The sequence below is a fragment of the Acanthaster planci genome, linkage group LG05 (genome assembly GCF_054643075.1).
Source record: "Acanthaster planci isolate LZ-2023a linkage group LG05, COTS_SCS, whole genome shotgun sequence".
NCBI classification, from domain to species: Eukaryota; Metazoa; Echinodermata; class Asteroidea; order Valvatida; family Acanthasteridae; genus Acanthaster; species Acanthaster planci.
The window spans coordinates 15,034,095-15,047,679 of NC_141781.1; the positions used below are offsets into that span (position 1 = coordinate 15,034,095).

The window sequence follows — 13,585 nt, forward strand, 5'->3', positions numbered from 1 at the left end:
CCAGCAATTAGATTCCAGGACTCAGTTCTGACAATCTTTTCCTTTGTCAGTACGAAATTTCAACAATATTTGCCAACATCCATACTGTGATGTACTTACTGCATTCTCATTATTTATCCTTCACCTTTTGTAATTGATTTATGAACCACCAGGTTCTGCACAAGTTGATTCAATGTCATTTTCCACAGGTACCAAAGTGGACAAAAGTGAAATCCCAAACCTCCAGAAAGCATTGCAGCTTGTCAAAGTGAGTGTACATGAGATTTGCTGTGGACTAATGAGACACCAATTCTGGGGCGACATCTCACTCGCGCATGCATTGTATCATTGCCTTCTGAAAGTTGTACTTGTATTTTGGCCAATCAGAGCACCCTTTTAGTCAAAGAAAGATTTATCGCATGTGTACAACTCACTCAGAATGAGATGCTACTCTAGTGATGACTCCCTAATTCTGGTCACTGATAAAGTCTGCTGGAGGTGGTTTAGTTCCAGGTCGTGCAGTATGCCTCAGAAATCAATTAGTTGACAATGTACTCCCTTCTGCCCAGTCTTTGTTGCATTTCTGTATTTCTCTCATAATTGCAGAATATGAAGAGGCGAGGCTTATTTGGTTGCGAGAGGGGTTGGAGAGGGTTTGTTTGCTTGGGGTTTGTTTTGTTACTCAGTGTGTGTCCTCATTTTGGAACTGTCTCTGCCCACGTGTTTGTAGAACATATGCCAAGATGTGAATGTTCAGGTCAAAGAGTACGAGCGACACCAGAGACTGATGGAAATCTATAACAAGCTGGAGGCTAGGTCCACGGGCATCCTGAAAAGTGGCAAGAAATTCAAGGTGAGGCAGGCTGCAAAAACACAAACAAGGAAGGAATGAGTTCATGTTTAGAACCAGGTGGTATAAACGGTGATATTGGGGCTGGCATAACTGGTTACTAAGCATTTTTTTCAAAAAAGGTTTTTTTGATCATCTGCAACTACCTCTGTTGACTGAGCTTTCAGTGGCCATCAAGCCTATGTAAGTTCATAGTGGCTGGGCTTTGTGTTCTCTAACTCAGCCAAATACTCCCCAACTTCTGATGAATTTGGAAGAATCTTTGGGGTGAGGTAGACACAGCGAAGCTAGTTTCAGCACGTAGGAAGCATGTTTGAATTTTATGGAGAAGTTTTTTGTGTGAACATCCCATTGTCATGTTTCACTATAGCGGTTGCTTAATGCTACACAACTAAAAATGTCAGGCTCTGTAATGTTAACAGGCTAGACATATTCCAACTACGTACTTGAGTGATGTTCATATCATATAGTCTGTCATGAACCAATATGGCCCATCTGGCTGGTGCTTAATCTCCTGTTTCAGTGGCATGAGACAGCTGTGAATATTTCTATTTCCCCCTGGGTGAGATGAGAGTCCATTGTGTGTCATTTGTCATCTACTGTTGGTGCACATGTATAGCCCAAGTTGGAGAAAGGCAAGTAGAAGTGAAGCGGCTTTCCCAAGGCCACAACCTGGGGCCAGTTGGTGGATTCGAACCCCCAATTATGTGTCAGAAACCGTAACACTCCCTCCCCCCACCAAAAAGTGATGTGACCTAATTCATCTGTGTTTGAAGTCTCTGAGATGTGATAACTCTGTGACACCTACTTCTTGCATCCTCAGAAATCAGACCTGTTGTCCAGCAATCGAAAGCTGAGGCATGAAGGGGAGCTGAAGTGGAAGTCAGCTAGGGGACGGCTGACGGAAGTCGTTGCCGTTGTGCTCAGCGATGTCATCATCTTCCTTCAGGAAAACAACCAGAAATACACCTTTGCCTCCCAGGATAACAAGGTATCATTTCTACACTGGTTTTGTGCGTGTGAGTTTGTTTCTGCATTCAGTTGGGGACCCTGAACAATAGAAAACAATAAGGTCCCAATTGACAGAGGGTCCCCGATTGATAACTGTGTACAAAACATATCGGTGGTCTTCTAAAAAAGTTAAAGTACAAACAAAAGAGGAACAATAGGGGGTCCCTAGTTGCAGGCAAATACACATGTGTGTGTGTGTGTTTTTAATTGAAATAGGGAAAAACACGTCAAATGCAGATGCTGTGTATTTTCACTTTTTATAATAATACTGATTTCTGTAGAGGGCAGCCAAAGTCTTCACCATGAAACAAAATAGAAAAAGGCAGGCAACTTCCTAGTCTTCCACAATAAGTTCCCTGGGTTTGTTTAACATTACTAATCTAGTGCATGACCCTCATGGATGATAAGACTGTCTTCGTGCTCTAGTCTAGATTTCATCAGCTTCAGCATTTACCTGTCCAGGTAGTAGTACATGGGACGGTTTCTTATACAAGTACAGCTGTTACTTATATTATAGTATCCCCTCGATCTGTCAGTGAGCCTACTGTCTTGACTGTAGGCCTGCTTATATTTAACCCTTGGACCTTGAATTATTGACCTGTTACCTGTTAACCTCTTCTCCAGCCACCTGTGATCAACCTGTACAAGCTTATGGTGCGGGATGTGGCCATTGACAAGTGCAGCATGTACCTGATCAGTCCCAACAAGATTGCACCTGAGATGTATGAGGTCAACTGTGACACTCCAGAAAAAAGAAAACGTTGGAAGGAAATCCTGGAACAGGCCATCCATGACTGTCCTGATGAAGGTGAGTCATTTGGGAAGGAGAGTGATGAGGTTTCAATACAAATGAATTGGAAGTACTCCTAGATATTTTATCACTGTCACTGAAATCAGTCTTGACATTATCATTGAACTCAAGATGCCAAGTTACTAATAACTTTTGCTAGTTAGGCACGTAAAGCATTTCAAAATCATCTCAGCTCCCTAGAGTTTATACTGCTCAGTTCATTTGGTGAAAACCGCTAACTAGAACACAACCAATTTGCTCGGAATGTGACTATCTATTCCTGGCTGGAAAGATTTTGGCCCTGTTGGGTGGCTGTGCTTACTGTGAGAATCTTTAAGAAAGCAGAAAACTCTTTGGTAACAAGTTTCATGTTTAACAAGTCAATAGGAAATTTGTGCATGCATACATCCTCTAGTTAAGGGGTCTAAGCTGTCACAGTAACCATGGCATATCTGTGTTACTGCTTTAAACACACAGTGATGATCTTTAGTGTTGAATGTTGCAAACAGCAGAGCTAGAAATTGATCCCTCGTGGAGAAAAAGCAGTCCACATTCATACCACAGCTCAAACAGGCTGGACTTGGACGATCTGTGCAGAATTACCCAGGATAAATGATTTGGTTTCAATCTTCTTGTGATTTCAGATGAAGGTGTAGGAGAAGATGCAGAGACAGATGAAGAGAAGCGTGCTGCAGAGGCAAGAGCCGCTAAGATCAAGAAACTGCTTGGTAGGAGCAACATTGCAGTAGTTATTACAGGCAGTGGTCTTGGCCTTCCAGAAGAGACTGTGGCTTAGGCCAACTAGGCCAGCCAAGCCACTTTGCCTCTTGGGTTGTTCTTGGATTAGGGCCTGGCAGTGATGATGAACAGTAACTTACCATGTTATAGGCCACTTTCTGATACAGTGCATCGATGAGAATAGGTTCTTAAAATGGCGTATTTGTTCGTGTTCTCTCTCAAAATAACCATTGGCTTCGTTTAGTTCTCAAACTGAACCTAAGGTGTTGAGTGTCGTGAAGGAATAAGACAAACAGAAATGGTTGATTTTGTTTGTTGACTTTGTTTTCAGAACAAATGCAAGAGAAGGACAACCAGTTGAATGAGATCATGGAGGAGAAAGCTAAGCTAGTAGAGGAATTGAAGGACACACTCAGCAAAGATGATGCCTTGGGAACCGTATGTACATATTCTGAAAGCCTTGGACAAAAAGACCATTGAAATTCCAGCTTGCAAAACAAAACCAGTGTACAAACCTATAGTCACAACTTTTACAAGCTGTAAAGAAAGCAGGATGCAAACACAATAATCCTTTGGTGCCTGGCCTAGGTCGGCCCAAACTGAGGTTGCTGAACATTCAAGTTTGTTTGCCAAAGTTGGTCTAGAAAAATGGGGGGGGGGAAGAAATGGAATGACATACAATGTAGTATGTTAAATCAAAGGTCACTGTGTAAAGAATGTCCAGTGATCCAATATGCATAACACAAATATTGTAGGAATAAAGTGTAAAGTAAAATAAAACCAATAATACCTGATTTTGTTGTGATTTAGTTGAAATCATCTGTGATAGTTGATAGCGACGCTCAGATGCAGGAAGCTAAACAGATTCTGTTGGCTGCCATTGCTGAAGGTTAGTCTTTGCTCATCTGTTTGTCTGTGTGTGGTACGATAATGCACTATACATTGTATTGGGAGTCAGTCCCCTTAGTAACGGGGCTAATTCAAAATGTATTCATTATTCTTGAAACAAATGAAATTATTGTGGCAAATTATCTTTTAGGAAAGATTCAGTGCATTTGGGAGACAACATTAAAAAAAATAAACATTTTGGAATTGAGAATTTCAATGTGCCTTTAATGATAGCTTTATTTTGATTTATGACTTAAAAGGTTTCAGGGCAGCAGAGAATTTTACTTGCTGATTAAATTTATCTACTTCTAAGCTTTTGGATGTGGAATAGTTGTTTTATTGTGGCAGAATAACCTATGAGCTCTGAGCGGGACCAAGAGAGGGCACAGTTTTCTTGTTGTTTTCCTTGCAACAGCGGGAACAACTCTTCACTGGTTCACAAATAACCATGAAATGTATAGTTACCATTGAGTCGCTACCAACAAAATGAACACTCCCTACCAACATGGCTCTTTTCGACTGATAGGGGGAGGTGCTTCTGCTCAAGGCAGATAGCATATATGTACATTCACTGAGGACTGACAACCTAGTGCCTGTCACTTCTTAATCTATCCTGCAGCACATCGCCTTACCACAGCAGTCTACAGTGCTGGGGTGGGGTTGACTCGTAGTGCTAGCAGCGCTGGTGAACGAGAAAGCGGCTTATTCCAAGCCCCTGCCCTACCAAAACGTGCTGAAACCTTTGGTGGCTTTGACAAACAGCAAGGTTGGTTGCTTGTCAACTCTGTCATATTTGACGTCATTTCAAGTTCAGTCTGTACTGTTACTAGGAGGGTAGAGTAATATATGAGGTAAAAAAAATCCAACTCAAGATCAATTTGTAGCAGTAAAGTTTTTCAAAATGAAAGCCCAGTGTACACATTTTTTGTAGTTGAAACATTGTCATTACATGTTCAACAAGACAGTCCTTTGTAACACCTTAACACCAAGTTACTCTGGGGGCAGAATCACAAGGTCTGGCCCATGTTTTAAAAAATATCTTTCCTTGCTTGATGTTGAAGTCTACTCAGGCTGACAATTTTTGCTTAGACTAGCTGATTTTCTTGTTAATTATATATAACGGGTTTGCCCTTACCCAACGTATATTTATAAGCACTGTATGCTCAGTGCTTGTCCGAGAGCTTGCGAAAAAAACCTCACAAGCTTACTCGGGTGGGACTCGAACCCACGACCTCCTGCTTACTAGTGCAGATGTCTTAACCACTCGACCACCGAGCTTGCCGGGGTCGGCTGGCCGGTCCGAGTCAAATGAAGCAGCGGGTACCGCGAACTATTATCAAGATTGTACAAAAAATAATTAACATCTCCCCAACGCAAAAAAAAAAATACATCTTGATAATAGTTCGCGGTACCCGCTGCTTCATTTGACTCGGACCGGCCAGCCGACCCCGGCAAGTTCGGTGGTCGAGTGGTTAAGACATCTGCACTAGTAAGCAGGAGGTCGTGGGTTCGAGTCCCACCCGAGTAAGCTTGTGAGGTTTTTTTCGCAAGCTCTCGGACAAGCACTGAGCATACAGTGCTTACAAATATACGTTGTGTAAGGGCAAACCCGTTATTTATAATTAACATCTCCCCAACGCAAAAAAAAAAAAAAAAAAAATACATCTTGATAATAGTTCGCGGTACCCGCTGCTTCATTTGACTTGGACCGGCCAACCGACCCCGGCAAGCTCGGTGGTCGAGTGGTTAAGACATCTGCACTAGTAAGCAGGAGGTCGTGGGTTCGAGTCCCACCCGAGTAAGCTTGTGAGGTTTTTTTCGCAAGCTCTCGGACAAGCACTGAGCATACAGTGCTTATAAATATACGTTGGGTAAGGGCAAACCCGTTATATATAATTAACATCTCCCCAACGCAAAAAAAAAAAAAAAATACATCTTGATTTTCTTGTGTTGTACTTCTTGTGTAAGGTATTTTAAATGGAAAGACACCAAATTATACTCCTGGGCATTTTAGGGGAATTTCCTGACGTTGCCATGCTGCCTGATGAATACAGCAGGCTGCACTTGTTTTGCTGTATTGGATTCTTCTAACACTCCTAGAGATAACCTCCAGGATTCAGGACGAAAGAACTGAAGGAGACTATAACTTCTACTGAATCCTCTGCAGGTGCTGTGGCCAAGAAGCGTTTTGTTGCCAGCACCAGGGAGACAGACAACCGCAGTTACAGCTTCCCTGACTTGGCCAAGGCTGAGGGGAAGCTTACGGATGAGTCGGACAGTCACCACCCTGCTCAGCAAGGCTCTGACCCTAACCTGTTGTCTGATAGCTATCAGGACAGGCTACACATGCATGGGAAGGTAAAGTAGAGATCCAGGCTTAACCACTTGCTGCTGGGGGCAGTTATCAATGTTGATGACACTGGTCCGGGATAATTATTGTTTTTTTGTGTTTTCAAAATTCCTTAAAAATTCCTATCTTTATTTACTGGACACTTACAAACACGTGAAGGACTGTCTGGTGTCCGCTCTTGCCTGACAGACAAAATCTATTGATGCCTGAGTATTTCAGCCAGGCCGGCAGCCTTGTAAAAAGAGCCCAGATTGTGCGGTGTTATGTAACTTTCTTTTGTTCACGAACCTGGCTCAGTGCACTGTTGACCTCTTTTCAATAGTGGCCAGATTAGCATGCAGCGGTGCTGTGTGGCTCATCGCTGCGGTGGTGGAGCGTTTTTTTCCCCAGTGGAAATCCACTCACTCTTTTGTTCACAACAAGGCTGGATTATCTCCATTTTTGAGAGTGAAAAAATGTCAGTTATGGCCAATAGTCTGGTCTTTTGTTCAGAGTACGGTCTTTTGTTACAAGGCCCTGTTCCCTTTGTCCGAGTTAGGAGACCCCAGCCACGCATATAAACCGTACGTCTCCGATTTCGGAGTCCCCGGCTGGTAGTGATTAAGGAAACATATGCAAACAGTTTAGATCCCAAAACAGAGACAGTGATAAGACTGAAGTAATTAAGTGGCCCTGTACAGTAGTCAGCAACTTTCTATCACATCTTTCCTTCTTTACTTCATGGACACAGAGCTGAATAGTCTTCAGTTTTATTGTAAAAAAGTTTGTTCAATCTGTGATATCAAAGCAAAAACTCACACCACAAATTCACATAGTTGGACAGATTATAATTGTGTTTAATTTCACCTCAGTTGCTTCCTGGTGTCACACCACAAATGCATATGTGCTGAGTGTAGAGTGGCATTTAGCCTGGTGATATTTATAAAAGTGTATCATGAGAGAGGTCTGTTATGTATTTTTTTTACAGGAGCCAGGGAGTCAGGACAGGTTCTCAGACAACTCCAGCCGACTGACTGTGGACAGCTTCAGCTCCACGAGTGAGGACATACCAGAGGGCATGTTGAAAGACGATAAAACTGCTGTCACACCAGACCATGTAGTTAGCGTCAACCACCTCCTGAAACATCTCAACTCCCTCTTGGTGAGTGACAACACTTATCAGTCATGACACAAACTGTGTGTCATTATTCAAGCATATGTGGTAGCTGGTATAAATGTTGATCTTGCCGATATTAAGTCAGTTTCCTTTATTTCCTGCCACAGTCGATTACATCCAAGAAAGAAACGGCTTATGAAAGGTACGGATGACAGTTCAGAAATTTTTTTGTAAAGAAATATTAAAAAGTAGTATTCTTGGTGTTTGTTTGACCGAGGGCGCTGGCAAGGTTTTGCTTTTTTTACTGGTGTAACAAAGTAGTGAAGCCTTTGAATGGCTCTCCTCAACTTTTTTCCTACTTTGCTCAAGAAGTGTCACCACAAGGCTTTGGGATTCTTACTGTTGTCATGTTAATCATGTGAATTGTTATTTATCTTTAATTCAAAAAGCGGTGTCTGAAGATTGCGCACAAAGTTGGGCCGAGGGTCCCCTAACATGCTTCTTTTGAAGTGTCTCTGGGAATGCTTTCAAGCTTATCTCAACAAATCAGAGAATCGTGTGGGGAAAATGTCATTTTTTAACAGGCCTGTTAAACTCAAGCATTTGCAAATAAGGAGTTTGAAATCAATAGAGTCATACTTTCTGTGCATTTTAGAATTCAAAAATTACACCATTTAAATCATAAAGGGAAGAAAAAATAAAGTGTGGCATGTTGGATGCAATTATCAATATACTCAGTGCTTTTAAAGGGCGTTCATCCATTAACAGGCCACCCACTCCCACATCGGGTGCAGTCTGTTTGCATGGTAACACCCTCATAAGCTGTTTATCTAGTCTTTGTAGGGAGTTTCAGAAAGGTCTTAGAAACCTTTCATTTGACAATGTCTTGATTCTGTTCTCCCCCTGGCAGCATGAGATCACAGTTGCTGGAAGCGAACAAGAGGATTGAATCACTGGGTGGAGTTGTTCCCAAGCCCCGTGCTAAAGCTTACTCCATGGGTACACAAGGGTTGGCCTCACTACCAAAACGAGGGGTAAGAAATGAACTTTTATGCCTAGGATGTCTTTTAAACATGTTGTTCCTCAGCCCGTGTGGCTCTTCATACAGCTGTGTTCCAGCTTTATTTTTAGCGTGTTTCTCTCTCCTGTGAGATTTCTTCGATAAAGGCCCACACAGGATAAATGTCTTAATGGAGAGAGGCAAGTGTGGGTAAATAAGGTTGCTTAAGGACATGACTGTTGCTGGATTGAGACCCCAGATCAAGAATTGAAAACCCCAGTCACTGGTCTGTGATATCCATGGTTGGACCGATTCATCGCTGTGTTTCCATGGAACTCTTAAGCTGTGGCCGCTTTACTTCATCTCAGGGTTTTGTAGAGTGACACAAAACTTTGCTGAGTGAAATTATTGGTAGTGTTATTTCTTTTTTGTATGCTACCCTTCTGCTATCACAGTCTTCAGCATGTTATCAATAGCCAGCATGTTGTCAGTAGCCAGCATGTTATCAATAGCCAGCATGTTATCAATAGCCAACATGTTATCAGTAGCCAGCATGTTATCAGTAGCCAGCATGTTATCAATAGCCAACATGTTATCAATAGCCAGCACGTTATCAGTAGCCAGCATGTTATCAATAGCCAGCATGTTATCAATAGCCAACGTGTTATCAGTAGCCAGCATGTTATCAGTAGCCAGCATGTTATCAATAGCCAACATGTTATCAATAGCCAGCACGTTATCAATAGCCAACATGTTATCAATAGCCAACATGTTATCAGTAGCCAGCATGTTATCAATAGCCAACATGTTATCAATAGCCAGCACGTTATCAATAGCCAGCACGTTATCAATAGCCAGCATGTTATCAATAGCCAGCATGTTATCAATAGCCAACATGTTATCAATAGCCAGCATGTTATCAATAGCCAACACGTTATCAATAGCCAGCACGTTATCAATAGCCAACATGTTATCAATAGCCAACATGTTATCAATAGCCAACATGTTATCAGTAGCCAGCATGTTATCAATAGCCAGCATGTTATCAATAGCCAGCATGTTATCAATAGCCAGCATGTTATCAATAGCCAACATGTTATCAATAGCCAACATGTTATCAATAGCCAGCACGTTATCAATAGCCAACATGTTATCAATAGCCAGCATGTTATCAATAGCCAGCATGTTATCAATAGCCAGCATGTTATCAATAGCCAACATGTTATCAATAGCCAACATGTTATCAATAGCCAGCACGTTATCAGTAGCCAGCATGTTATCAATAGCCAGCATGTTATCAATAGCCAGCATGTTATCAATAGCCAGCATGTTATCAATAGCCAGCACGTTATCAATAGCCAGCATAGGCATAAGAGCAAAGTATGATGCATGAAACAAACTCCACCTTGATACACACTGGGTTTCACTACTGCATCAGAATTTTTGAGATACTATAGATAGCATCACTGATGTGTGTACTCCAAATCAGGATTTGCTTACCGCTCTTACATGTATATAGTTAACCTGTAAAATACGTATTGAGTGTTATGCACTGTAAACAATAACCCCCAGCATTGGGTGAGCAAGCAATTACGTTTCTTGATTAATTGTGAAAGATTTTTGATTACATTTGTCTAGGACAAGGGACGGAGCAGCAGTACAACTTCAGATAAAAATCTGGACTCTAAGGATGGTAAAGGGAGGACGCCTGACACCAAAGATAGGAGTAAACGAGAGTCAGTTGGGGAAGGGAAGCCCTATGAGCCTCCTTTTAGTGGTGTGAAGGCCTCAGACCAAAGCCTTAGGAGAATAGCCTTTGGAGACATATCCTATAATGAGAACAGCACCCATGCTGGTCATGGGGCACAGGCTGAGAGCCCCAAGTCCATCATGAAGCACCGAGGGATGAGCGACAGCAGAGCGCCCAGTGAACCACCATCATCAGTCTTGTCATCCTCCTCCTCATTGTCCCCAGAGAAGACTGTCGGCGGCAGGAGGCGGGATGCAGTGCCGGAGCACCTGCTGAGTGCCACCAACGAGCTGCAGGGATCCAGCGGGCTGGTCCAGCAGCAGCTCCCCTTGAAGCTCTCTTCGTTGGCTTCCATCCAGCCCTCCTCTTCCTCCTCTAACAAACCTCAGCAGATGATCCCCACAAAACTCTCATCTCTTGCCTCGTCAGCGAAGAGCTCATCCCCTGCAATGACACGCAATGGGAACCGGATGTCCACGGGGTCCTCCAAATCCAACCAGGGATCCAGCAAAATGAACAATAAGCAGGGCAAGGAGCAGAACATCATATTTTTCTGAGGAGGTGAGACAGCAGTCTGTGTCCAGATGTTTTCAAGCACAGTCTTGATCGTATTTTCTAACAAGTTAGGGTTGTAATTACCACACACTCAGGAAATCTGTTTTAACAGTGTTAGCATTCAGAGCCACTACTGAGTCAAGGAAATGGCTCTTAGCAGTTTTGCTGAATAAAAGCTGGCCGAGTGATTCCATCAATACTGGAAGTTTCCCCCCAGTATGAAGTGATCATGTATCCATTGGGAGGCACCAATACATTGTCACATTCCACACTCGGTTAAAAATGGAACACAGTTATTGATAAATGCCAACAGCAAACACCGGCATTGGTGATGTTATAGCAGACCTTCACATTTCTGGAACAAATGCTGGAAAACTGAACTGATGAAATTCCTACAGCTTTTTGCCCACGACAGAAGTTGGAGTTGAGATTTCTTACGGCTATTTCCTGCATTTGACACACTCTGCTAATGCTGTGGTGTAAAGTTGCTATTAATTTAACACCTGTGGAGTTAATATTAGCCAGCACTGGATCCAGATTTGAAGGGTGTAAAATTAACACCACAGTGTTTGCAGTGTAATAGATCTGGAATGATTATATAAATGAATAATTCCCATTCAAGTTGAATAAACAAAAAAAAGATGACAACTGGCAACCTGTATACTGATACCAAGTAGTTGTAAAGTCTTGGTTTTCATTTGTCCAAATGGAAAGGATAACTAAATGTTGATGTTTGTAGTGGAGTGATTCATACTGGGGTGCACCACCGAGAGGTGACCATGGATAGGCCATTTGGCAAAACATATGCATAAGGCCAAATACAGTAAAAGCTGTGCTCCCTATTACATTGGGGAAAAACTAGGTTTGGTAGGTGGGAATATCTTTTTTTTTTCTTTTTACATTTTTGGGTCCAAAATTTTAGGGTGGGAATTTTTCAATTTTTTTTTAATAAAAGTGATTTTGATCATCTACAGTGTATTCCATCCACTTTTTTTTCTGCGGATTCATAACTTGAGGATCGATCTTGTCAAAGGTTGCATCCAAGTCAGAGCCTCTTCAAACAGTTATACATTTGTGTTGCACTGACATTTTGCTAAATTAATGTCCAAAATTGTTTAAAAGCTCATACAAACTGATGCCCTTAACCACTACCAGCCAGGGACTCCGAAATCGGGCCGGGGTCTTCGAACTCGGACAAAGGAAACAGGGCCCTGTAACAAAAGACCGTACTCCGAACAAAAGACCAGGCTGCTGGGCATTACCGGCATTTTTCACTCTCAAAAGTGGTGATAATCCAGCGTTATTTTGAAACCGTATACCAGGGTTTGGGGTATTTAGAGCAAGCGGATTACCACCGGGGACAAAAGCTCTCCACCACCGCAGCGATGAGCCACACAGCACCGCTGCATGCTAATCTGGCCCCTATTGAAAAGAGGTCAGCAGTGCACTGAGCCAGGTTTGTGAACAAAAGACAGTTATATAACACCGCACAATCTGAGCTCTGTTTACAAGGCTGCAGGCCTGGCTGAAATATTCGGGTGTCAATGAAGGTCACCTGTCAACTTACAGTAGTGCCTGAAGATTACTCTGTGTGGCTATAAACGACTGTTAAATGGAATGATGAATTGTTGAAGGATTTTGAAAACGGAAAAAATGATAGTCATGCCGGCCCAGCATCCTCAACATTGAAAAATGCCCCGGCACGAAGTGGTTAAAACCGGCGTGATGATGCAAGACACAATAACTTTGTGTGCCTCGCACCAGTTGTCATGAAACCTGCTACCCGTGGAAGCAAAAATGTTTTAACCTCATTTCAAGCTGTAAATTCACAGTGAAATGTGTGCAACTGTGAGTTACAGTGGAGATTGTTAGTCACTACTTCTGCTTGTGCAGGAACGGCTGTAATGATTCTCACTGATATATGAGTATTGAAGTTTCATTTGCAGCCAATCACAGCACAACGACCGGATGGTCCCAGGGTGCTGTTTACACATAAGGCTTGCGCTTTGAGCCACACAGATACATATCACTATATGCACGTACTGTACATGTGCAATGTACATGTGCAAAACCGGAAATGAAATTTAGCATACTCCACAAAAAAGCAGAGATTTCACACCCCTGAAATAAGCACAAGGGTCGGCAACAGTGTCTTTTTTAAAATTTCTTTTTCAATAAAAAGATTTAGAGTCGGCCCAATTTGCTAGGTTGGGGTGGGTAATTTGAAGCACAACTACTATTTTGGTTGGCTTAACGTGCTCAAAGTCAAAATCCATACCAAGTGGTGTTCCCTTGGCCAAAGACTTGGCAGTTAACCACTTTTGATGACAGGTTTTGGGCTCAGTTGATGAAGTTGGAATTTGCGCATATAAGTAACGAGTTTATGGCTGAGGATCCATGTGCATTTGTGGTTACACCATGTACACAGTGAAAATTGGATAAGCTTAAACTTCTGGATTCAATATTGACATGTAGTCTTTTGCAGACAAACACTGGTACCCTGCTGTCAATCACTGCTCTCTGGTACTCAAGTAGTCAGTCAGTCTTAGTTGTTTCTTTTTTCTTTTGCTTTTGAAAG

The 13,585-nt window shown here is 42.3% G+C and overlaps 1 protein-coding gene across 13 annotated transcripts in view; it reads left to right on the forward strand.

Moving 5' to 3' along the window:
* LOC110977278 (rho guanine nucleotide exchange factor 28-like) overlaps positions 1-13,585 on the forward strand; it is a 132,995-nt gene that overhangs the window by 114,906 nt on the left and 4,504 nt on the right. For all 13 annotated transcript variants that reach the window (XM_087137040.1, XM_087137044.1, XM_087137047.1 and 10 more), the window contains 13 exons: positions 189-247; positions 710-832; positions 1,653-1,820; positions 2,465-2,648; positions 3,275-3,358; positions 3,700-3,806; positions 4,179-4,257; positions 4,876-5,022; positions 6,424-6,614; positions 7,574-7,747; positions 7,870-7,904; positions 8,613-8,736; positions 10,341-11,013. In XM_087137040.1, the coding sequence (XP_086993166.1) occupies positions 189-247; positions 710-832; positions 1,653-1,820; positions 2,465-2,648; positions 3,275-3,358; positions 3,700-3,806; positions 4,179-4,257; positions 4,876-5,022; positions 6,424-6,614; positions 7,574-7,747; positions 7,870-7,904; positions 8,613-8,736; positions 10,341-11,009 (2,144 nt within the window). In that variant the 3' untranslated portion in view covers positions 11,010-11,013. The remainder of the gene's footprint in view (positions 1-188; positions 248-709; positions 833-1,652; positions 1,821-2,464; positions 2,649-3,274; positions 3,359-3,699; positions 3,807-4,178; positions 4,258-4,875; positions 5,023-6,423; positions 6,615-7,573; positions 7,748-7,869; positions 7,905-8,612; positions 8,737-10,340; positions 11,014-13,585) is intronic.